General features: G+C 32.9%; 2 protein-coding genes across 4 annotated transcripts in view; both read left to right on the top strand.

Annotated features, from left to right (window-relative positions):
• The first annotated feature begins 9,105 nt into the window (after positions 1–9,105).
• On the top strand, positions 9,106–16,325 carry LOC134715157 (uncharacterized). 2 transcript variants are annotated; one of them, XM_063577120.1, is made up of 7 exons: positions 9,106–9,155; positions 9,387–9,472; positions 10,027–10,115; positions 12,141–12,379; positions 13,346–13,487; positions 13,795–13,974; positions 15,538–16,322. In XM_063577120.1, exons 3-7 carry the CDS (start codon positions 10,031–10,033, stop codon positions 15,675–15,677), a joined length of 786 nt encoding a protein of 261 aa, XP_063433190.1. In that variant the 5' UTR covers positions 9,106–9,155; positions 9,387–9,472; positions 10,027–10,030; the 3' UTR covers positions 15,678–16,322. The 2 variants fall into 2 exon arrangements, with proteins under 2 accessions (XP_063433190.1, XP_063433191.1); XM_063577121.1 differs by lacking the exons at positions 9,106–9,155; positions 9,387–9,472 and adding an exon at positions 9,914–9,935 and having other exon boundaries at positions 15,538–16,325.
• A 1,612-nt stretch (positions 16,326–17,937) lies between these two features.
• The window catches only part of LOC134715156 (uncharacterized), a 35,086-nt gene continuing 25,496 nt past the window's right edge, over positions 17,938–27,527 (top strand). Inside the window, exons 1-4 of one of the 2 annotated variants that reach the window (XM_063577119.1) lie at positions 17,954–19,588; positions 22,457–22,541; positions 23,653–23,885; positions 26,186–26,333. In XM_063577119.1, coding sequence (XP_063433189.1) covers positions 22,472–22,541; positions 23,653–23,885; positions 26,186–26,333 — 451 coding nt within the window. In that variant the 5' untranslated portion in view covers positions 17,954–19,588; positions 22,457–22,471. Of the gene's footprint in view, positions 19,589–22,456; positions 22,542–23,652; positions 23,886–26,185; positions 26,334–27,527 lie in introns of both variants that reach the window. The other variant, XM_063577118.1, reaches the window with a different exon arrangement.

The raw sequence follows: 27,527 nt of genomic DNA, 5'->3' as shown, positions 1-27,527 counted from the left end.
TTACCTGCGTCGCCAACGGCGTCAACAGCGTCTAGTAAATGCATTACTTCGGTTGTAACTCCGACACAATTTGGGTAATTAACTTTCGTCCAGCTATTCTAAGCTTTTATTGAAGGGAATGATTTTGTATTTGGTCTGGAGCTTGATAATTTTGTGCTGTATTGTTTACGCATTTATTTTTGCATTAGCCGTGCAGCCACTTTCAGTTTACCGATACTTCTTTGCGATAACATTAAGGGTACCATTTTTCCTGCACCAGATGCGCATTTCGACAATACATGTCTCTTCAGTGATGCTCGTGGCCAAAATAATTGAAATCCAAAGCTTATATAAAAGAAGAAGAGCTATAATCCAAAAGGCCCAAAAAGTATAGCCAAATCCGTTCAAGGAATCAGAGCTTTGCATAAGGGAGATACATTCCTTAATTTACAACACTAATTGCACAAGGAATATTTTCGTCAAGGTTTTTTCCGAATTTATGAGAGACAATGATTATATATTTGGTCTTCAGCTTCATAATTGCTGAGCTGTACCATACATCCACTTTTTGTTTGCCGATAGTTTGAAATTTTTGACCTTCGTCGAACAGGGAAAACATTTGTCAAGCTTTTCTTGGCTTCTAACGAATGGAATGTTCAGTCAGTATACATGTCGTCATACAGCAATACATTAACATACCCACTATTATTGTTGTTTGTGATAGTGGCTCAACCGAAAATTAAAAGCACTTTCTTTTTCATTACGTTTTTTTACTCTGATAACAGATATGACTTATATTCAACTCCTGTCTTTTAAATGTGAATTGTGACTTCATCAAAAGAAACTTAGGAATTTCTGTATAATTCAATGGTTAAATAATAAATGATATTTTAATTTCGAGGGAAAACTCATTTATATTAATCACTCATACCACATCTTCTTACATCTATATTTTATGTAGAATTTATGATTGAATAATGGAGAGACTTTTGTTGTTGTTGTTGTTGTTTAGGAATGCAGATTAATCAATTTGTTACAATTTTAGTGTTAAAAACTACTGAATATACAGACGAATGATCCAGATGTCATTCGGCAATCCTCGGTAGAATCCGCTACTCTCCGCCTATCCAAATGATGTTAAATGAGGGTACGGAACGGCCGAGTTCAGACGAATGATCCAGATGTCATTCGGCAATCTTCGGTAGAATCCGCTACTCTCCGCCTATCCAAATGATGTTAAATGAGGGTACGGAATCGGCCGAGTTGAGACGAATGATCCAGATGTCATTCGGCAATCCTCGGTAGAATCCGCTACTCTCCGCCTATCCAAATGATGTTAAATGAGGGTACGGAATCGGCCGAGTTCAGACGAATGATCCAGATGTATCTTTGAAGCCTGTTTGTAATGTTCTTGTATTCTAAACATATATTTACCATCGTTAGCGTTAGCAGCTGTCCTCTTAGTTTTACTCAATGCTTAGATGGTTCTTTACTAAAACAAATTAAGACTTTAATGTGAATATAGGGATAACTAGCTGTATGAAAGAGTTACCTTTATGTTACAAGACGGGGAGATGCATGACCAACTGTCTACTTCAAGTAGTATTAGAGACTTAATGACGTATGTATGAGCAACTACATGTCACCGTACGGCATTCAACAACGAGTTAAATTCATACCGCATAGTCAATAAACTCATCATAGATACCAGGACTAAATATTGTATATACGCCAGACGCGCGTTTCGTCTACAAAAGATTCATCAGTGACGCCCGAATCCAAAAAAGTTCAAAAGGCCAAATAAAGTACGAAGTTGAAGAGCATTGAGGACCAAAATAATATATATACACAGTATATGACATATTAGGCATGGAGATGGAATTGATTGCAGATTAGCTAAATCATCTATCGTAAGATATATAGAAGATGATGATGGTGGATTGATAATAAACTTCCGATGGTGAAGTGGTAAACTTTAAATGTATATGAAAACATTTGAAGGAGATATAAATACGAATCCTGCTTTGTACTAGATATGGTTACAGAACATTAAGAAGACTTGTCATCAAGACAAACATTGTGCAAATTTAAAGATAACGTATATACACATGTACAAGAAATATACCAAAAGAAGAGGATATTCACAACTGTAGGTCAAAGTACGATTTTCAATCGATCTCGGAATGGCGGTTAAAAAAAAAAAATAAACATTGCATACAGTTAGAAAATCTTAGAGGAAGGCTCAATTTATTTCCAAATTGCTTCGGTTTATTTGGTATGGATATGTTTGCATTACTTGAATTTATACATAGACCATTCGATTGTATGGATATTAACGCATTGTAAAGTATATGAAGGAAGGAGAAATAACTCTTGGTGACCACAATCTTAGTCATACATTATATGGCTGAAGCAAACTTGTAGATTTTTTTTTAAAAAGTTGTTATTTTGTTTCATAAAATGTGCAAAATTCTATTTTAAAGGTCAAATCATTGTGGTATTTCCAACATACGTACATGTATTACGTCACAGTATTTTTATATCTGCCATGTCTGTTCTCTAAATAGTCCTAACTATATTACTATAATTTAATTTTTGGATGTAACGCGTCTTCTGATTGGCTGACGTTATTTTGTAATGAGCCCATAGACATAATTCAGTCATGTGACCGTGACGCCATCAACGTTTATTCATGGTTTTCTACGGTTAACAAAGGAATTTAGAATTGAATTATAAGAAATGACTGTAATATTTTTTCTGTCTATTCGAAATAACATAAAAAAATTGGTGCACATTGTTAAATAACCCGCTACGCACGTTATTCAGTGTACACCAAATCGTTTATGTTATTTCTTCATAGACAGAAAAAATATTACAGTCATTCCTAAACTAAAACACATAAAATCTAATCTCAAAACGTTCGTGGTGATATTTCATGAATTCTAAGGTCCAGAAAAGGTTTTTGTCTTTCTTCTTACTTTCTTTCATTTATATGAAATCTATTATTGAAATTATTTTTTCAGTTTAAAGGTGGCATTATTTTCCTACTTTTTACAAATATCTTGGTGTAATTTGTAATGAATTCTCGAATTAATCAATAATCACTGCTTAAGAGTTCAAATGTGTATAAATTTGAAAATAAAGCACTTAGTGATATTGAAGCAAATTTTTGTAGAATGAATATTGATGTATTCAGTTAATTTCTATACAAACGCCTCAGGGTGCAGGAATTTCTCGGTGCATTGAAGACCTTCTGCTGTTGTATGTTCTAAGGTCGGGGTGTTGTCTCTTTGACACATTCCCCATTTCCATTCTCAAATTTATGATTATTTACTGTATGACTCTTTCTGTCACTCTTTATTAAACTATATCTAACTTTCGTTAATCACATTTATACTTTTGCTTCTGTTATTAAAGAATTGATTGCTTCTTTTTGTATATTTTTTGGTGGTAAAAGCGTTGACCGAAGTACATTTAGTATGAAGCGCGGAAGCGCTTCATTCTAAAAATGTACGCACGGTCAACGCTTTTACAACCCTATAAACTTTCAAAAAGAAGTATTCAATACGTATAATTACATCTTTTTAGCTAAAATCATGAAAACACGATTTTTATCCAGTTTTATTTAATTCACCTGACTGTGCACTTTTTTGTGGGACCTCGTGTCATCATGCATGATAAATGTTATTGTCTGATGCAACTGTTTACGGAATAACATTTTAGCCAATCAGAATAACGTATTATAATGAAACTTACATCTTACATCTAATGTAATTATTAGAAATTTAAATGCATAATTGAAAAATAGTCAGCAAAAGTGACAATACAAGTACAAAAAGTAAAATGGTTTATACACGGGCCGGTAGATTAATATCCTTATGGTATTTTAGCGTGTTACAGCTAACTCGTAAATACATGTATAAGTTGAATGAAAATTAATAATACATTATTAATTTAAGTAATTTATAGGATTATTTACGAATATCTTGGTATTAACAACTATAGAATGATAACAAAAATGTCAAATGTAATAAATTAAGATAGATTGTTTGAATAAATTTAACGGTACCAATTTTCTTGCACCAGATTTGAAATTATTATACTTTTAGGTACGTTGTCATTTGTAAAGTTCTAAAAAAAAAAAATAGATTCCACCGACGTATTTTGACCATATTCAGAAATGGTTCATTACATCTTGTCGATATTTTAGGCCACAATAAGATCCGGTTTTTTTTACCTGCGTCGCCAACGGCGTCAACAGCGTCTAGTAAATGCATTACTTCACTTCGGTTGTAACTCCGACACAATTTGGGTAATTAACTGTCGTCTAGCTATTCTAAGCTTTTATTGAAGGGAATGATTTTGTATTTGGTCTGGAGCTTGATAATTTTGTGCTGTATTGTTTACGCATTAATTTTTGCATTAGCCGTGCAGCCACTTTCAGTTTACCGATACTTCTTTGCAATAACATTAAGGGTACCATTTTTCCTGCACCAGATGCGCATTTCGACAATACATGTCTCTTCAGTGATGCTTGTGGCCAAAATAATTGAAATTCAAAGCTTATATAAAAGATGAAGAGCTATAATCCAAAAGGTCCAAAAAGTATAGCCAAATCCGTTCAAAGAATCAGAGCTTTGCATAAGGGAGATACATTCCTTAATTTACAACACTAATTGCACAAGGAATATTTTCGTCAAGGTTTTTTTTCGAATTTATGAGAGACAATGATTATATATTTGGTCTTCAGCTTCATAATTGCTGAGCTGTACCATACATCCACTTTTTGTTTGCCGATAGTTTGAAATTTTGACCTTCGTCGAACAGGGAAAAGTTGTCAAGCTTTTCTTGGCTTCTAACGAATGGAATGTTCAGTCAGTATACATGTCGTCATACAGCAATACATTAACATACCCACTATTATTGTTGTTTGTGATAGTGGCTCAACCGAAAATTAAAAGCACTTTCTTTTTCATTACGTTTTTTTACTCTGATAACAGATATGACTTATATTCAACTCCTGTCTTTTAAATGTGAATTGTGACTTCATCAAAAGAAACTTAGGAATTTCTGTATAATTCAATGGTTAAATAATAAATGATATTTTAATTTCGAGGGAAAACTCATTTATATTAATCACTCATACCACATCTTCTTACATCTATATTTTATGTAGAATTTATGATTGAATAATGGAGAGATTTTTGTTGTTGTTGTTGTTTAGGAATGCAGATTAATCAATTTGTTACAATTTTAGTGTTAAAAACTACTGAATATACAATTTAATTAACTTCTTAGCATGAATAGTAAAATTGGGTATTTTCTCTTGAAACTAGGTGAGACATGCGCAGATGTGATAGATATGTATCACAAATATAGAAAATTGAATATTTTAATCAACAACCAAAAAATTAAAAAAATTATCTGTATCATATACCCAAGCGCCTGTGATTTAATAGTTAACTACAGCTTCAGCATAAAATAAAAACAGTATTGACTATGACTAGTTATTATTTTACTCGATAAGAATTCAGTTTTTATTAAATATTTTCAAGTACCAACAATCTTATTGTCAAAAATCAAAATTATCTTTATCTATTATGTACGAAATACTTATTACAAACACGTCTTTAATCCGTTGTCCATTATCTTCTTACTTGTTATAAAACTTTAAGTGCTAGATGTGTTTTTGTTCAGTGGTCATTTTATAATCCAGTTTCTTTTATGAGATTGTCACCTTACAGGTGTTTTCTTAAGTTTTTACTTCAGTGATAGTCCGGCAGTTGAATTAACAACATCCGCCAATTTGTAAAAGTACATTTATAACATCCTTGGATCATTTAATTGTTTACTACTGCATATGACTTGTGTCTACTTCTACTGACCATTGGAGTTTGGCTGAGTATTCACAGGCAAGTGATTAGGTCTTCGTCGACTAGAAGAGTTTGACTGAGTATTCACAGGCAAGTGACTAGGTCTCCGTCGACCATAAGACTTTGGCTGAGTATTCACAGGCAAGTGACTAGGTCTCCGTCGACCATTAGAGTTTGACTGAGTATTCACATGCAAGTGACTAGGTCTCCGTCGACCATTAGAGTTTGACTGAGCATACACAGGCAAGTGACTAGGTCTCCGTCGACCATAAGAGTTTGACTGAGTATTCACAGGCAAGTGACTAGGTCTCCGTCGACCATTGGAGTTTGGTTGCCGTATTCACAGGCAAGTGACTAGGTCTCCGTCGACCATAAGAGTTTGACTGAGTATTCACAGGCAAGTGACTAGGTCTCCGTCGACCATTGGAGTTTGGTTGCCGTATTCACAGGCAAGTGACTAGGTCTCCGTCGACCATTAGAGTTTGGCTGAGTATTCACAGGCAAGTGACTAGGTCTCCGTCGACTATAAGAGTTTGACTGAGTATTCACAGGCAAGTGACTAGGTCTCCGTCGACCATAAGAGTTTGACTGAGTATTCACAGGCAAGTGACTAGGTCTCCGTCGACCATTAGAGTTTAAATGAGCATTCACAGGCAAGTGACTAGATCTCAGTCATTGACTATCATTAGCATCACCAACCTCTGCAACCTCTCGTTATCTTCGTCATTCCAGTAGCCAGTCTCCCGGTTACACTTTTTCGAAATCCAGGATCCGAACCAGTACTTAGTCACGTATTATTTATTTCAATATTTAATTTTTGTTAACATATACATTCTGAATGCAAGCATCTGACACTTGTCTCATTATAATGCATCGAATATTTGCTTCTTTTTCAAATGAACAATCACACATTCACTAGTTGTATTTGAAGAAATGGGGAATTGCCGCCCATAACTCAATGCAATAATGAACGATCTATAAATTATCAGAAATAATTCATATTCCCTTCAGATTATTCAATTCATCCGTTTTGTATGGGAAAGGATTTATATATATATATCCTTTACCTTTTGCCCAATTCACTTGTGTAAATGTACGTTTTTGTATATTTATAGAATAGAAGTCCATTACTTGTCCGAGACAACAGTTATTTCGTAGTGCATTTCTCTTAGATAAACAATGAAAATTTTAAAAATCCCACCTGCGCTTTCAGAATAATATTTTTACATTGTGTTGTACTACTTTTGGAACAAATTATATCAAAATTATAGAATACTTCATCGGCTCTAACTCAAAATATTGACTATTTATGTAAAGGAAGAATTGAAATCTTTTGAAAGTTTCCGAAATGCTAATTTTCAACCTTTTGTAGTTGGACTAAATCACTACTCGACTTTCAAATTCATTTTACAGTGTAATTTCCCCCTCCCCTTTCCTTGCTATTTGAGACATAAAACACTAAAACATGAAGAAATAAATTTGGAAGGGGTATAAAAAAAATGTTTAGTACATTTTGTAACACGCTGTCCACACTAGGGACTATTTTCGATAACTGTGTACTCGGAGCTGCTACAGTATACATAGAAAAGACGGTGCTGGAAAAGTAAAAAAAAATCCTCCAGAATAAACAAATAATAAGGAGTAAACTTTGATACGATAAAAAAATCTTAAGCCATCATTGAATACCGACTACAATCTCATGATCGTTTAGAGATCCTGTATTTTTTAGATGTAGGGTAGAACTGTTACAGAAAAGTTATATGACAGATTTAATAATCTTACACTAGTAAGGAACTTTTTGGAATCTTGGATCCTCAATGCTCTTTAACAATTACTTCGTACTGGTTTGGCTTTATAACTATTTTGATATGAGCGTCACTGATGAGTCTTATGTATTTTCGAAACGCGCGTCTGGCGAACGTAATTTTAATCCTAGTACCATGGGGACCTTTGATAACTATTTACCGAAAAGATGATCGACGTAATCCAAACTACAGTAGCTTTATTTAATCGGTTTTAAGTTTTGCATTTCCGCTAAGTTTTCATATTCCCAATAATGCGTTTCCACAAATCTGAGGTATACGTTTCCGCAATTTGTATTTATTACTTTTCAATGCAGCAAAAAATGACGTATTTTCCTCATTTCATGAACATTTTGATAAATATGAGTAATTTCTGTATAAAAAAAAATGCATATTTGTTTAGAATACTTATAAAAAACAGAAATTACCGATTATTTAACAAAAAACAATTTGTGTTTATCTTTTATAACAAAAAAGTTATGTCTTTCTTTCGAAAAAGAAAATACGGCCACAAATCTGAATTTTGAGCAAATATACAAAATTTCAAAAAGTAGCACATGAAGGTATATTTCTTTTATTACATATTAGATTTAATCAGGTGAAAAATAGCCTATATGCAAATTTTCACGAACTTGTAAATACAGGATCAAAACTGTATCGTATGCCCTTAAACTTGGCTTACTTGCCAACTGACTTTTTATGTTTGAAAAATGCTTTATTGAATTTATAGCCGATGCTCCATCTGACGATAATTGCACGAAGTTTGCCGCGATTATGTATTGGAATTTTATATAGATGGCAATTTGATATATCCACCAACCATTTGGGCATCACCTCCTGACCCCGAGCTGGAAAAGTGAACAAGGAATGGTGCCGAGTCTTTTCATGTCCACCTGAACGAGCAGTTTTACGCTAGCCAATCTAACATTTTTATTTTTGTCGATGTGTTATTGAAAATGCAAACAAAATCTTGCATAAAGATGATAAATCTAACTTTAAAAGCACCTGTACAGAAATATGAAAAGGAAAAGATGGACTTCCTTCTTGAACACAATACAAAACTTGTAAACGGTGAATGTACATGTACTACTGTAGACTTTGTTATGATGACCTTTAACTTAATAAATATTATTTTTTTTCACTCAACCGGTAAACCTCAATTCATTTTTTTCAGGAATAGTTACTTTTTTCCGGAAAAGTATAATATTTATTTGCGGAAACATAAACTTTTTTTCGCGGAAACGTCATCTTTTTTTCAAGAAAAGTAATACCAATTTGCGGTAACGTAAAACGCCGGAATAAAATAACCGACTAATTTGTCCGCAATAGGAAGACATGCTTCATTGGCTATATCAATTTGAACTTGAAACTTAATTGTACATATATGTATGTCTACTTATTTAGACTATAGGTTACGTAATTGTCAATAGCTTACATAACGTTAAAATCGCCTTCACACAAATGACCTGTTGAGATAATAAATTCATGTAACGACAATAGGTAAATCAACTTTATAGCTATATTATTTATATATATTTTTTTTTTTTTTGTAATTGAAATGAACATATATTCATTTATTTGAAAAAGATAACAGTTAACGTGTTACGTTAACCAATTTCTAAATTCTTTATAGCAATTTTTATTTCTCGATGAGATTAATACGTTTTTAACAAATTGTACATTTTTGTATACATGTATGTTCTTATTGCTTTTATCAATTTTTTTGAAAAAGAGGTTAGAGGTACACCAACACTGTGTAGCAACACCACCCGATATAGGTACATCATAAGCAGTGGACAAACACAGATGAGAAGTCAGGTAAGGTCAAATCCTTCTTATTTTCATTATAATCTTCTTTCTGGTGATAAGTAAAGATTTGTGAAATTCATGTAAATAAAGCGGATAACATGTTCGACGAATTGTTGTTTACTGTACGAGAATTAGAATAGGTTCTTTTTGCTATAATTATGTCTTTGCTTGATTATTCGGGTGTATTCAGTGGTTGTGTTTTACAGTGACCAACTCTACGTCGCAAACAGAAGACATTTATTTACCTTTTTTACTTTTGAATCTTTTTAATATGTATGTTCTTTATTATTTAAAAGTGATAACTATGTGAACTTAGAAACGCTATCTCATATCAGTATTTAGGTTACGATTACATTGTGTATGAATGACCAGTTTAGTGGTACACCTATTTAATTATTTAAAAATAACACAGACATATAATACAGTATATTATATGTCTCTGATAGTCGGATAAAAAAAGTTTTATATAGGGGTAATTATATACCTCCTTTTGTCAGTTGGAAAGTTTTTTTATAATTGAATACTTTAGTATACGAGCGTGACCACGGTGATTGTATTTACAGGTTGATGTCCACCCAGGGATATATAACTCCGGTTGTTATTTGTGGACTATGTTTGCTAGCACAGTTCGCTACAGCATGGCAGGAATATCGTAAGTCTTTTAATAAACAATAAATAATTGATTGTCAATTTTTTAAGTCCTATATTTTTTACGATATTGCAATCAAAGTATTTTTAACAGTGGCGACTGAGTGGTAATTGAAGGGCTCTCATATACTTGACCGAATAGACAAAAAATGATAAAATGTATGGCTACAGACATTTGCTGACCATATCTCCAAAGTAAAGCATAGTCTAATGAATTGCGATAGCTTTCGGATTATAAAATTTACTGCGTATATAATATATTGAAAACTTGTTGTATCCTTATGATATACTAAGCACGCGACAAGGAACAAGATTTCCTTGTTCCTACATGAACAATATAGAAAAGTAATACGATAAAAAAATATTGAGTTTCTGGTGATTACATGTTTAAGGAAATTATTAAACTAACGCATGCACTTATATGACCTTACGCTGTTGTTTTTTCTATGGTCGGGTTGTTGTCTCTTTGATACATTCCCCATTTCCATTCTCAATTTTAAACTAAGTCATCTGTGCAAGTGACTTACTTTGACTTAATCCTTTCGCTCCTTGTGGAACATAGGGCTGCTACAGTCGCTTTCCATCTTACTCTATTTTGGGCTATCCTTTTTGCTGCGGTCCAGGTATATCCAATTTCCTCCAGCTCTTTGTGCCTTGATCTTCTCCAGCTGTGATATGGTCTTCCCGGTCTCCGATGTCCTTGGGGATTCCATTCTAATGCCTGACTAGTGATGGTACCTACAGGTTTCCTCAAAGTATGCCCAATCCATTGCCAAGTTCTCCTCTTTAGCTGTTTAGTTGCTGGTTCCTGGTTGGTTCTTTCCCATAAGCATTTGTTACTAATGGTTTCTGGCCACCAAAATTTACAAATTTGGCGCAGACATTTGTTGATAAAAACCTGGATTTGAATTTGTACCCCTGCTGTAAGTCTCCAGGTCTCTGCGCTATAAAAAAAGGACTGATTTAACATGTGTGTTAAAAATACGAATTTTGGTGTTTTCTGTAAATGCTGTTGATTTCCAAACTGGCTTCAGCATAGCAAATGCTTGTCGAGCTTTACTTATTCTCGTCCTGATGTCTGCATCTGTCCAACCAGTTCTATCCATGATGCTTCCTAAATAAGTAAACTGATCTACTTCTTCAATATCTTCTCCTTCAATTGACACTGTTCCTCCTTTTCTGGTCTTTACTTTCATAATTTTTGTCTTCTTGATGTTGATTTTTAGCCCTAGTTGTTTTCCTGTTTCATCTGTGCAAGTATTCTACATTTATTACTAATCTACAACGTAAATTCGACAAATGATTTTTTCATTCAGTCACAGTTTATCGCAAGCTAATTATTAACTTTCGAGGTGTTTTTCTTACAGAAGTTTAATGGATCGTGATATTGAAAAACAATTAACGCATATTATAATGGCGGACGAGAACAAATTAAGTAACTGATCGATGAAGCTATGTTCATTTTTGCAAGTAACCGTTGCAACGAACGGTTGTAACTTTAGAATTATTTCCCCTGAAAGTGCGTCAGCAAAAAGAAGCTAAACAAAAAGTACATTCATACAATATTTTTTTATATGAATAGGTAACATATCTATATAAATGTTATACCAAGTTGTAGCTAAAAAATCATCTAAATACGTTTAATAATGATTCATGAAACATACATCGACATAAAGGCATATATATGAATTAATTTCAAAACTTCAATGACGGCTCCCAGTTCGTACTACGGTTGGTACCGTAGCAAATCGGGAAACCTCTAATGAGAGTGTTTTAGGTAAGGTGAATGCGTACGAATAGATATAGAACTGGAAGACAAATATTCAATGACAGTACATCTCTGCAGATTTATATAAGATAAAGGATTTTCTTTTACAAGAAAGTTCACGTACACTTGTTGTATAGTCTAACTTTATAGATGTTCAACTATATAAAACATATTCATTTTTTTTAATTTAAAGCGCCACATGGATTTAATTGTCTATATCATTTATCTATTTATTAAACTGTGTAATAATACTATTTTCAGTGACGTTTGACAACTGCTACAATATATACAGGGTAACTGAAAGACATTCGTACGTATTGTCCTGGACAGGATACAGTCATGATCCCGGATGTCGGGTGTCCTTCCACGGTTACGATTCGTTTTACCCGGGCGATAAATATAAACTATGTATAACAGTGACAAATTGGACTATTGAGAACTCAGAACTCAGTTTAAAATATTACTCGGGTAGAGGGATGTACCAAGAAGTTCTTAAGAAGGTATTTCAATTTCTTATTCTGCAGAGTCTACAGAGACTGATCTCTTATATGTAAATAATTCAATCACTTATGATTATTTTTATAAAGCCAATTATCTTGAAATATTCGACTTGCTTTTTCAGCAAATATTTCTTTTTTTCCAAAGTAATTTTAACATGCATGTTTTTAAAATGGCTGACAACTACTTCATAGAAATACGAAGATGTGTTTTGAGTGTCAGACAGACAACCCTGCGTCCAAGACGTAAACAATTATAGGTCTAAGTACGGTTTTTTTTTAATACGGAGACTTGACTCACATCGAACAGCAAGCTCGTTCTAAATGTCCAAAAATGACTAGCATAACACAACTCAATCAGGAAAACCAACAATCTAATCGATTTATAAAATCATGAGACACGCGAAACACTTATGACCAACATTAACAAACGACACCTACTGCACTGGCTCCTGAATTATGACAAGTCTAACAAATGAAGCGCCAATCTGTACCCTAATCTGAAACTGTAGTGATACATAAAATGATATGTAGTTATGATTTTTATAATCTTAATCACTATAAATAAACAAATATGTGACAAAGAAGCACGTAAACGCATGTATATATGCAAAGCCCATTCGCAAAAATGAATGACAAGAATACAAAAACTTACAATAGCATAATAACATAATGGCAGGATGTATAAGTACAAAGCCACGCCATGTGTATCAAGGAAACATAAAATGGCACATAGACAAAGCAAATTGGTAAAAATTAAGGACAAGCATACACAAATTATTATAGAACAATAACACAATGACTGGATGTATAATTACAGTGCCACGTCGTATCCAAAAACACGCAAAGTCGTTTAGACAAAGCACATTCGCAAAAATGAAAGACAAGAATACAAAAATTATTAGAACACTAACGGAATGAGGGTAATTAAGTAAAGAATCACGTCTAATGGATAATATCTATTTATAGGAATATACTCAGAGTGACACTCTAGGTCAACAGTGGTGCTCAGAACAAGATGAATTTGTCGATATTTTACTGAAGACGACTAGACCAAGTCCAATGAAAAGTTATATAAATGTACAGGTTACTGCTACGAGGACATTCAAAAGTAAGTCTTAGCATCCTTTTTGGTACTGAAGTTTATTACAGAATATCATATCTTGTTTTATCATTCTTGATTTCGTAATACAACAACTAATTATATACATGTATATATGTATATATATATGCATGTCAGTAAAATAAGATCACGGTATTTCTATATTCATAAACAGCAGCGTCTTTAATGTTCTAACTTGTAATAAACATTCAAGATAAACATTATTAGATGTTGTAAGCTCCTTGTTGTTGTTAGCTCTTTTGTGTGACTTTGATTTTTGCCTTTACATGTTTGAGTCTGATGTTTTTTATTACAGATATAAACGTCAGAGAAACAACTAGTGCCGTTGTAGGAGGAATCATAGGAATTGTCGTTCTTTGTTCGATAGCTGTCTTCTGTATGAGATGGGGGCACTATTGCAAAAAAACGGCTACAAATTCTAGGTCAAATAATACAGCAATATACACAGTACAATCAAGACACCAACGACAAGAAGGTATTTTTTTTAGGAATATAATATTAAAAGGCAATGGTCTATTTTCATATTACCGACTTTTCATCACGAGTACATGTTTATTTGATCGACTGGTTACCTGCGTGAACTCTTTGGTACATTATGGTACACTGCCATGTAAGACACGTAATAGCGATGAAGAAGGTATAATCAAGCTTTCAATCGATAACTTTTTGTGGCAAATAACTACCTCATATAAAAAAAAAAAGAAGATGTTGTATGAATGCCAATGAGACAACTCTCAACAAGAGACCAAAATTACACAGAAATTAACAACTATAGGTCACCGTACAGTGTTCAACAATGAGCAAAGCCCATATCGCATAGTAAAGCCGCGATATGAAAATGTAAAATAATTCAAACGAGAAAACTAACGGCTTTATCTATTTACGAAAAACGAATATGTAACACAAACAAACGACAACAACTGAATTACAGGCTCCTGACTTGGGAAAGGCACTTGCATACATAATATGGCGGGTAAAACATGTTAGCGAGATCCCAACCCTCACCCTAACAAGTGGTTTAACAGTACAACATAAGAACGAGCTATTAGTCTATAAAAATCATTTGAACAAAAATACAAGTGGACGTGGCCGGGTACTTGTGTCATGTTTCTTTATACGAAAAAACAGCTTTTTCATCCGATTGTAAGCTTGATTATATACTTCTATAAATTGCCCTTACTTGACAGGACAAGGAAGTCCTTCCATAGAGAAGGTAACTGTCGAAAAAATATATAGAGTAAACAGTCGATAATAGAAAAAAATCATTTTGGTTAAGACTTTACATAATTTTTAATGCATCCTTTACCCATTTCTAAAAACGATTCGTTTATAGTCTATGTAACCAAATGCAGTCATCAAAATGCTTTATTTAACACAAACAAACATTCGTACATTTGTTTGGGTTTTTAACTGTTATGATCTGAGCGTCACTGAGGAGTCTTATGTAGACGAAACGCGCGTCTGGCGTATTAAATTATAATCCTGGTACCTTTGATAACTATTTATTAGGCCTTTTTATCTTTTTTGGATTTGAACGTCACTGTATGAGGAGTCTTTTGTAGACGAAACGCGCGTCTGGCAGAAATACAAAATTTAATTCTGGTATCTTAATGAGTTTATTTTAAGTTCTACTGATGCGATAACTTGTGTACAGCAGAAGGTGGCTTGTCACAAAAAGAGTAAATATTATTAACAGATCATCAAAAAGAGTCTTGACCATGTATGTTAGCCTCTTGCCATGTAACTAATGTTGCTACAAGGGCCTTTTAACTGGAGATAAATGATTGTTCACATAATATTTTTTATCGATTTATATTTAAACGCCACAGCTGGCTGTTCGATCCCCAGATTTATGAAAATATAAGATAAGATAAGATATAATATTTTTATTTTCCAAATTAGGTTCCTGGGGGGATAAACACATATAACAAAATTATAAACTTTACAGTATACAGTATTTTAAATGAAATTCATATAAGACACCTTACACATTTATAGAGTGCTACAGAGAAAAATAGAAATAACGTTTTATTTTCAGGTTTAAGTAATCCAGGACATTCTACAGAACCAACAGACCCACCTTCTTATGATAGTGTCTTACAGAATTATGATAATCCACCAGCGTACTCTGAAATATATATTAAAGAGGAACCACAATCTCCATCACCGAGGATATAATATGAGTTTACACTCTCTCGGGGATATCATAGCAATTTACTCCATGCAATTGACATAGTTCTGGTAACAGATTACACTCTATGACGACTCTATCCTATTGACATAGTTCTGGTAACAGATTACACTCTATGACGAAGAAATAAAATGAGTTTACTCTGTTACAAAATATACAATATCAGTATATTCTAGACCAAGGATATGATATCAGTATACTCTATGCCGAGGAAACAATATCAGTATATTTTTTTACCAAGGGTATGATATCAGTTTGTTGCCATCTATATAATACCAGTCTACTGTATGCCGAGGATATGATATAAGTTTACTTTTTGCCGAGGAGACGATATCAGTATAGTTTTTACCATGGATATACTATAAGTTTAATGTATGAAAAGATACAATATCAGTTTATACTAACCAAAGATACAGTATCAGTTTACTCTATGCCAAAGACAAAATATCATGTTACCGATGCTAATTACACAATATCCGCTTAAACTATGCCAATGACACAATATGAGTTTACTGTATGTCATAGATATATTTCAGTTTACTCTATGCCAATGACACACTATCAGTTTAATCTATGTCAAAGACACAGTATCAGTTCACTCTATGCTAATTACACAATATCAGTTTACTCTATGCCAAAGACACAATATCAGTTTACTCTATGCCAAAGACACAATATCAGTTTACTCTATGCCAAAGACACAATATCAGTTTACTCTATGCCAAAGACACAATATCAGTTTACTCTATGCCAAGGACACAATATCAGTTTACTCTATGCCAAGGACACATTATCAGTTTACTCTATGCCAAAGACACAATATCAGTTTACTCTATGCCAAAGACACAATATCAGTTTACTCTATGCCAAAGACACAATATCAGTTTACTTTATGCCAAAGACACAATATCAGTTTACTTTATGCCAAAGACACAATATCAGTTTACTCTATGCCAAAGACACAATATCAGTTTACTCTATGCCAAAGACACAATATCAGTTTACTCTATGCCAAAGACACAATATCAGTTTACTCTATGCCAAAGACACAATATCAGTTTACTCTATGTCAAAGACACAATATCAGTTTACTCTATGTCAAAGACACAATATCAGTTTACTCTATGCCAAAGACACAATATCAGTTTATTCTATGCCAAAGACACAATATCAGTTTACTTTATGCCAAAGACACAATATCAGTTTACTCTATGTCAAAGACACAATATCAGTTTACTTTATGCCAAAGACACAATATCAGTTTACTCTATGTCAAAGACACAATATCAGTTTACTCTATGCCAAAGACACAATATCAGTTTACTCTATGCCAAAGACACAATATCAGTTTACTCTATGCCAAAGACACAATATCAGTTTACTTTATGCCAAAGACACAATATCAGTTTACTCTATGTCAAAGACACAATATCAGTTTACTCTATGTCAAAGACACAATATCAGTTTACTCTATGCCAAAGACACAATATCAGTTTATTCTATGCCAAAGACACAATATCAGTTTACTTTATGCCAAAGACACAATATCAGTTTACTCTATGCCAAAGACACAATATCAGTTTACTCTATGCCAAAGACACAATATCAGTTTACTTTATGCCAAAGACACAATATCAGTTTACTCTATGCCAAAGACACAATATCAGTTTACTCTATGCCAAAGACACAATATCAGTTTACTCTATGCCAAAGACACAATATCAGTTTACTCTATGTCAAAGACACAATATCAGTTTACTCTATGTCAAAGACACAATATCAGTTTACTTTATGCCAAAGACACAATATCAGTTTACTCTATGTCAAAGACACAATATCAGTTTACTCTATGTCAAAGACACAATATCAGTTTACTCTATGCCAAAGACACAATATCAGTTTACTCTATGCCAAAGACACAATATCAGTTTACTCTATGCCAAAGACACAATATCAGTTTACTCTATGTCAAAGACACAATATCAGTTTACTCTATGCCAAAGACACAATATCAGTTTACTCTATGCCAAAGACACAATATCAGTTTACTCTATGCCAAAGACACAATATCAGTTTACTCTATGCCAAAGACACAATATCAGTTTACTCTATGCCAATGACACAATATCAGTTTACTCTATGCCAAAGACACAATATCAGTTTACTCTATGCCAAAGACACAATATCAGTTTACTCTATGCCAAAGACACAAATTTACTCTATGCCAAAGACACAATATCAGTTTACTCTATGCCAAAGACACAATATCAGTTTACTCTATGCAAAAGACACAATATCAGTTTACTCTATGCCAAAGACACAATATCAGTTTACTCTATGCCAAAGACACAATATCAGTTTACTTTATGACGACGATATACTATATATATATATCAGTTATACACAAAGCCGCGCTTATGTTATGAGTTGAAATCAACGACAATAATATAGTATCAGTTATATAGCAGATTATCAGAGTGTAAACTAAAAGTTGAAAAACACTATTATACGAGTTGTTGTCGTTGTAAATTTTACACCATGTATAAGTATTCATTCAAATTGTAATATTGAACTGGACGAAACTAGAATTGTGTACACATTATTAATAATTTACTGCATTTAGTTGTACAGTATATTCCGTTTCATCCTTTTAAATGCAGTGTTAAATACTTTTAGTTGTTTCCAGACCCTGATATTAATTTCCTCCTATGCTTAACTTCTCCCTCCCCGAAAATTGAAATGTTCGTTCAATGATGGTATGATAATCACGTGACAATTGTCCTCTGGAATTCAGAAAATATTTATCGGCTTGTTACTTTACAAAGCATTTTGTTATGTGAGCACTTCAACACAGTTTAAATTACTGCACTGATTCCAGCACTAGCTTCTGTGTATCTGTGAAAATATCATTTATTTTCGGCAAACAAAAAAGTCCCTAGCAATATTTTCTAATTATCTTATAAAATGTATTATTATTTCGGGGATTTAAAAAAAATCCGGAACTGTTGGTTATTTAATCACTTATTTTTCTTAAACTGACATCATCAAAATACTTTATATTTATATTGACAATATATTTGTTATGTTAACTTTACATGTTTTACAAAAAAGCATTCGGAATTCCAAAAATAACCAACTGTGCTGATCTTCTCGAATTATTCCTATATTTGTCTGTGAGGTTTATTTCTATGGTCATCGCATCGATTGAATAGGTTTTCGTGTTGCCAAGTTTATTGTCATTCATAATGTCTTCCTTATAATGTTGTTTGGTAGTTTTTCGGTATATTTTTGCCATGCTTTTGCCAGCTTGTGTTCGACTTTAATATGAGTTTTATTATCTCTTTGGTATCTTCTCCCCTCTCATTAGCACCATATAATAAGATATAGACATTAAAAATGAGGACCAGTTCACAACTAAGATTAACGACAAAAGGGATGACTTGAATTTTCTCATTTCTCTACTTCCAGTACTAGTTCTTTGAAGCAACAATATAGAATCTCTTGCATTTAAAGTAAATATCTAAAAGATATTTTGACCTTGTATTCCATATCATGATATTTTTAAAAGGCATTGCTGCAGACGCGGAAGCTACTGATGCAACGGTTATCAAATGAATTTCAAATTCAAAGAAGTGCTGCAACCACGGTTATTTTGGCTAGTCGTTTAAGGAAAACCCAATTCGTAATAATAACCTGTATAATCGAAAAGTTTATCAGAAGTTATCTGTGAGGTTTAACATCTCGTGGTACATAGAATCACACAAAGATAAAGTCCAGGTTGTGAAACAATATCAGTTAATTACACAATTATCAACATCTAAAGTGTTAAATATTTCCCATTCGCTAATATGAAGTAGGCTATCTGTGTTTCGATATCTTTTCATATATATCTATAGTGGTAAGTCAATGTTAATTTTCCTTTTAAAATTTCCCTTTTTTTCACCAGTAGAGATTGCCCTATTGATATTGAAGAAAAAGACTCGAATTATATGTGTATATTATAATTATAATCCTGGTACCTTTGATAACTATATATATCAGAGGAATTTCAGATTACCGCCTGTTTGTACTAAAAATTTTGCTTTTTGTACCCTGGTATATGGGAGGATCAATAACGAATTTGTGTTTACTAATAATATATAAATTTAGACTAAAATCGTCCAAAGTTTGAATTAGCTTGTGGGAGTTGCAACTTTAGTTTAAGAACAGTTATAAAATTGAGGATTGAAAGTTACAATAAAAAAAAGTATCATGTTATACAAAGGAAGACTTAGTGTTTATCACATGACAATATAAAAGTGAAAACAATCAGAATGAGACCAGTGCGCATGACACATGCTTTAGAATAACCTTTATCTATTTATAATGAACACTTGACAATCGCCCAATAAACAAAACAAAACAGGACTAAGCAGAATAGTAAACAAAATCGTCAAAACATAGATTTGCCCAAAATAATTTTATTGTTAAACAGTCACGGATCCAGCTATCATTGTTCTTAAAATGGCCTGTTCTTGGTCAGATATATGGCAGTTGTTATCAAATGCTCCGTTTCTTTGAATGCTGGCGTTTGTTTTGTTGCACTACAGAGTTTCTGATGTTCCGTTGTCTTCCTCCTATTATAATTGATGTTTTTTACTCGTTTTTTAGTGTTTTTTCTCAATCGATAAATGACTTTAGATCAGCGGTATATACTACTGTTGTCTTTATATAAAGTAAATTTTTGAAAAAAAGGTTTTAATAGAAATAATAAAGTGTGATTTGAGTGCCAATGAGACAATAATCGATCCAAGTTACACATATCTTAAAGGTGAACAGTACGGCCGTCGACACTGAGCATTGGCTTAAACCGAACAGCAAGCTATAACGGTATTCAAAATGACAAGCGTATACAAATTTAATCAGGAAAATCAACGTCTTATCGTATGGCCATGTGTGTGCCAATTCGAGGCCAAGGAGAAATAATAACGTGTGGTTTGAGTGCCAATGAGACAATGCTCGATTAAAGTTACAAATATCTTAAAGGTGAACAGTACGACCGTCGACACGGAGAATTGGCGTACACCGAACAGCAAGCTATAACGGTATCCAAAATGACAAGCGTAAACAAATTTAAACAGGAAAATCAACGTCTAATCTAATGGCCATGTGTGTGCCAATTCGAGGCCAAGAAGAAAAGATGATATAAAAGTAAATATATGTACAATCAATAACACTAGGGAAGCCTAAAGTTGTTCAGTGTTTGCAATATCGAGGGAAATATACTAGAGAGGAAAATTGGAAAGCAATAGCAGAAGAAAATGCAGTCAAAACCATAGCAAAAAGAAATCTTCAGAAAACAAAGATAAGTCCACAATACACTACATATAAAACTAAAGATTAAATCAACTCCAACAAAAACCGGCGATTTTTTGTAGACGAAACGCGCGTCTGGTGTATATATAAAATTTAGTATTGGTATCTATGATGAGTTTATTTACAACCACTGGGTCGATGCCAATGCTGGTAAAGATTTATTTTCCCAATGGTATCACTAGCCCAGTAGTCAGCCATTTTTGTGCTGACATGAATTATCATTGATATTGTTATATTTACAAATTATTGACTGTTTACAAAATTTGGATTTTTTTCTAAGTACTAAGGCTTTTCTACCTCAGGCATATTTTACCGTAGCTGTATTTGGCAACACTTTAAGGAATTTTGGATCTCAATACTCTTCAACTTCGTACTTTATTTAGCTTTCTTTTTTTTTTTTTTTTTTTTTTTTTTTACTTTTTGGGATTCGAGCGTCACTGATGAGTATTTTGTAGACAAAACGCGCGTCTAGTGTAAAATTTAGTCCTGGTATCTATGATGAGTTTATTTATAGCAAGTTAGTCGCATTGTTTATGTAACAATCGATGAATAGGGGACAGGATTGTTACTTTTAAGTGGAAAATTCATTAGTCATCAGTAATGCATACACAAAGTAATTGTTAAACTTTGGACGGGATGTCGTTCAGTTTACATTCAGAATCATTGCTTTATTATATGTTGTTTCTTGATAGAAGCAATCATCTATCAAGGGAAATAAAAAAAACACACAAGCCTTTGAATATTGCATCAACTGGGATAATTCATATGCAGGAGCAACTACTGGAATGTCCAGTTGCATGCAAATGGAAGGTTCACAATCTGAAAAATGAATAATCTCTTTAGCTGTAATAGGCTTCATTTATAACTCTTTGTCGATTTCTTAATATCTATATGAAGCAGATCATTCGTAAATAATCTATCTTCTTTATAATTTCATTTAGACCAAACTGAATTTGTCCAATAGCATAGAGGTCCACTGACAACATATTTTAAGTTACATATTAAACATAGCAAGTATGATCATCAAAACTAAAAGGAACTACTCCTAACAGGGTTTGAATCTTGTAAGAAAGATTTTTCCGGCCAAATTTGTTTCGGACATTACAAACTGACTGAATATCAGTGTTTGGTAAAAGGCTGTAGAGCCACGTGTAAGTTAGTTGAGCAAATAGTTTAGAATAACTAAATGCGTGAGAAACTATTTGGTCCCTTTATTCCTTAAATCGCCAAATGTATCTTACTCATCCGACAAACTTGGTTCTTTTTTCTACCGTTTGAGGGCGGATGGCACAGTCGTATATTATTCTGCTCTTTGTATCAATTGCCAGAATATTATACATATCAAATAAATTGAATTGAGTTAACACGATAATAAAAAAAACTAATGTTCTATTTTCTGTCATTTTTGTAGAAATCAACTTTGACGATGAAAGTAGTTTTAATCCTGTTAGCTGTTTTCAACAGTGCAGACTATGTAATGGCGTGGTATGATTCTGGTAAGGGACTACGCATAATGTTTGTATAAGTTTTCCCTTAGATGAAAATCTTCATTTTGAAGTGATAACAAATACATTATCCTTTTAAAAGTTGAATGCGATTGCGTTCGAAAAACAAAGTAAATTACAAATAACGGTATATGGATAAGCCCCTTCAAGTATCACAATTCTAAGCCATATGACTAAGAGGAAATAGTCTGCTAAAGAACAGTAATACGTCAATAGATTTGAATTTTGTTTAAAATCAAAATCACAAAAAAACTAAAAAGGAAAGTCCCTAATCAAATGTCAATACTAAAAGCTCAAACACATCATAATGGATAACAACAGACTGGCTTGGAACATTTTCTGAATTTGGTAGATTTAACCTGGCTTTTTAGCTAGCCAAACCTCTCACTTGCATAACAGTCGCATCATAATCCATAATACTGACAATGTGTGAACAAAAAAAACTAACATTATTGTTAAAAATGTCAAAAATAGCGGTACACTAGTCAACACTTTGTTTTAATCTTTATCACTGTAAAACATACAAATATGAAACAAAGAAGCACAAAAAGGCATATAGACAACGAACAATTAGCCAATTACAATGTGTTTTACAATAGTACAATTACACAATGAGAGGGTGTATAAGAATAGAGCTACGATATATGTATAAAAGAAGCACATAAGCAAAAATTAGACAAAATACAATATTTATCATCGAACAATAACACAATGACGGAATTTATAAATACAGAGTCACGTCATATATATCAACCAGACTAAATAGTAAAAGTAATATTAAAAAGTAAAAATAAAAAGAATATTATAACACGTTTTTTTTAACTGATAACAATATCAGTACCCATAATCTATACTTTTAAACCATCGTGTATCATTTTTGAAGTGGATTCGGGATATTTATCAACAAAGCCTTTTGATACATCGTCCTAAACAAAGAAGAATGACATTTGATATCTAGTGGATAGCTACATGTGTCATAAGCAATCACATCTTTTTTTTATTTTTACCATCACTATTTTGTGTATCATATTTGAATTTTAGAGAAATTAGTTTACATTTTCATAATCCTTTAACAACAAATGATTATGATTACAAATTCCAGTGGGTTTTGGAGCATGTTCGTCGATCTATGATGTAACTGAAGATCATTCGTACCAAATGTCATGGAATGGATACAGTCACTTCAGTGGATGTAGAGTATCATTTCACGGTTATAGTGACGATCTTGATAAATATAAAATATGTATAAGAGCAACAATATGGAATGTTAAGGATGCTGGTGTTACTCTGAAATATTACAGTGGAAGTAGCATTCTTTCTACATACATTCAAAAGGTATATACATATAATACAGTGGAAGTACTCTTTTTTTACACTCATTCAAAAGATATATACATATATATTACGGATTACAAATGTGTCGAGGTTTGTGATTTGATAACACCACAGAGATATCAGTATATATTCAGGAAACTGCCTGGGTATATACGACGTTTTTATCCCCAATTGGAACCTCAAAAACGTCATCATAACACCGGTTACTATGTGACGTAGTCAAAAGCTATCAGACTATCAGAGGCTCACAGAGGGAAAATAATGACGTGCTTCAGTCAATAATACATTTTTGATACAAAATCACGCAATTTACACTTTTAATTCTTAAATTTAATGTTAAAAGTGTTATTATAAATTATAACATACACGATAAAATTATGTTCACAGCAAATTAGAAAATCCTTCACGTATGCTGAACATATCAGGTTGGGTTTTTCAATATATGTGTTGTCAACAAATACCTGCACTGGAAAATAACATTAAGTCAGGGGTAATCCTAGCCTGGATTCCTGGCTAATCCTGTCAGTATAGCCAGGCGTGTATCAATGTACTGCCTGTCAATGATTGGTTAATACTAATTTTGTCCTCAATGTTTGTTTTACATCTGTATCCAATAAATTCTTGTTTAACATCAATTAGTAAAAATTAGACTGTAATTATTTTTCTTTATGAATTGATGTATAGTGTTATCATATCTAATTAGTAGTATGATGATAATTAGTAAGTAGAAAAGGGTTAATTCTTATCAGCAATCGCCTGGTGAGAAAGTTAAAAGTTTAAGATTTCACATGTCGAAGGTGTCAATTGGAATCCAATAGACCACTTTCGAGTTCATCCGTCACCGGCAAAAACTCGTCAATTATGCACGCCTTTATGACGTCATTTACCAGATAGAGGGGCTCGCCTGTATCCCTGCACTATTTACGTTCATCAAGCGTCTTAGTGATCGTTTTTGTGCAGGATAAACTAGAAATAATGGTTGCTCTGTAGGTACTTGCTGACAATTCCCTAATGACAGCAGTGTTGATTGTCTATTTTTAGAATTCAATTTGCCGAATAATTCGTACAATATAGAATTATAATTTTCCAACCACTCGCTCAACCTTGTAAGGAAGTGACGCCGCCCCTAAACGCACAGATGACTGCGATAAAGGCGCGTATAATTGACGAGATTTTTCCGGTGACGGATGAACTCGAAAGTTGTCTATTGTGCTGGTTTACATCAAACATTAAAATTTATGCAAATATTTATTCAGCCTCACTTTATATTCAGAGTCAACTGGCACTGAATCGATCACATGGTATTTGTTCCCCACCTGGCCCTTACGACGCGCAGCTAGATTGGGCCGGATCCCAGGCTAGGGGTAATCCGTAATATATGTGTAATTCAGGTCTCAGAAAGGGTATATACTTATATCCCCTAAGCCGGGAATGGCACAGTATATATATATACCCTGTCTGAGACTTGAATAACATAATATTACAGTTGAAATATCATTCTTCCTACATTCATTCAAAAGGTATATACATATATATATATATTACAGTGAAAGTACCATTCTTTCTACATTAATTCAAAAGGTATAAAAATATATCGTTAGTGGTGGTTTTTTTAATTGGGATAAATATGTGTCCAAATCAAAAGTTAGTATACTATAAGCATATAAAGCCTTTCAAAAAAACATTTATCACATTTATTCTTTTGAAAGGTAAATGTTTATCTTATTTTTAACCCTACAATTTTAACAAATACATGTAAAATGTAAAACCTAAATACCACTTAAAACCATCATGCACACGAAAATGCAAAACTGTAAATTTTTGATTTTTTTATTTACTTTCTAAATTCAAGCGTCAAGTGTCATATATTTAGTCATTTTCTCCATATACGTATATATATATATAACCAGATTTGAAGTTATGTCAATAAGACAATTAAAATACCTTTAAAACAATCGAAAAGACAAAGACATCCAAGAACAAGCAATACATTGCTTTATACTCTAATATGTCAACTTCAACTTTTAGTTAACACATGAATGAATAAGAGTATACCAAAGATTTGCTGCACACAATATTATTTGAAAACAATATACGCTGAGATGCCAAAAAAGCCTACATAACCTACGAGATTTCTGACTTGTGTGATTCAACATTAACAAGTGACAAGCATATTTTCTTTTTGACTGTTGACCGATTTTGTCATTTGCATAAAAGATATATTTTAAAACTATCATTGCTTTATCTTATAACTTGTTTTGTATTTTGTAACTTCATGTTTTCATCAACAATTATTACAGACGTATACAGAGTATGATGGTGATCCAACATTTCAATGGTGTTCAGACCAAGACGATTATGTTGACATTGAGCTCATTACAGGATCTCTTACCAATTCGATCCAAGACCAGATAATATTAGATGTCACAGCTGTGAAGACATATACCTGTAATTATAAAGCTTATTTACATTTCTAATAAGTTGTATATTAAGGTGGTACCCAACACTTTCACTGAAATTAGTTTGGCTCGTTTAATTTTCATAAAAAGTTTGTCAAAGTATTTACTTTGACCCTTTAACAAAAATATAAAAAAATCAAAAATTTTGAACCAACCGTTTGGTCAGAAAAATTACACTGGTTATATAGCAGTTTGACAAACACCAATTTTGATCATTGAGAAGCTTCATATTTCTTTAACAACACAACGTAATTAAACGTTAAGCTGACTTTACAGAGTTATCTCCCTGTAGTGTTAGGTACCACCTTAAAAAGTGATCTAGATATCCAGTAGAACAAGCGTTTCAGTTAGCTTGAAGACACTGGTCTTTTAAAAAATATTTTGCTTTATTTATCATTATTATTATTATTATCTTTTAACGACTTTTAAGGAGTTAACGAGTTCTAAAAAAACATATGATATATTAAATCAAATTTTATTAAACATCGAAGCACCATCTATCAAAGGACTAATGAAAAATCAGGCTTGGACGTTTCGTCCCCGAGGGTATCACCAGCCCAGTAGTCAGCACTTCGGTGTTGACATGAATATCAATTATATGGTCATTTTTATAAATTTTCTGTTTACAAAACTTTGAATTATTCGAAAAACTAAGGATTTTCTTACCCCAGGAGTAGATTACCTTAGCCGTATTTGGCACAACTTTTTGGAATTTTGGGTCTTCAATGCTCTTCAACTTTGTATTTGTTTGGCTTTTTAACTATTTTGATCTGAGCGTCACTGATGAGTCTTATGTAGACGAAACGCGCGTCTGGCGTATAAAATTATAATCCTGGTACTTTTGATAACTATTTCGTCTCATATTTATAGTTATCAAAGGTAACAGGGTCTCGTCTACATAAGACTCATCAGTGACGCTCATTTTAACATAGTAATAAAGCCAAACAAGTACAAATTGATGTGCATTGCGGATCAAACATTCAAAAATTTGTGCCAAATACGGCTAAGGTAACCTATGCCTGGGATAAGAAAAACCTTAGTTTGACGAAAAATTAAAAGGTTTGTAAACAGAAATTTATAAAAATGACCACGTCGTTGATATTTATGTCAACGCCAAAGTGCTGACTACTGGGCTGATGAAACGTCCGCCACCAGTGGCTTCGACCTAGTCGTATAAATATTT

Source organism: Mytilus trossulus, chromosome 4 (genome assembly GCF_036588685.1).
Source record: "Mytilus trossulus isolate FHL-02 chromosome 4, PNRI_Mtr1.1.1.hap1, whole genome shotgun sequence".
NCBI lineage: Eukaryota > Metazoa > Mollusca > Bivalvia > Mytilida > Mytilidae > Mytilus > Mytilus trossulus.
The sequence above is the reverse complement of the archived record's forward strand: the minus strand, read 5'-3'. Positions and strand labels throughout refer to the sequence as shown.

Coding starts and splice junctions, on each gene's coding strand:
- LOC134715157 (XM_063577121.1), top strand. CDS start 10,031: ATGTCCACCCAGGGATATATAACTCCGGTTGTTATTTGTGGACTATGT. Junction 12,380..13,345: donor ACCAAGAAGTTCTTAAGAAG/GTATTTCAATTT, acceptor ATCTATTTATAG/GAATATACTCAGAGTGACAC. Junction 13,975..15,537: donor AAGACACCAACGACAAGAAG/GTATTTTTTTTA, acceptor TTTTATTTTCAG/GTTTAAGTAATCCAGGACAT.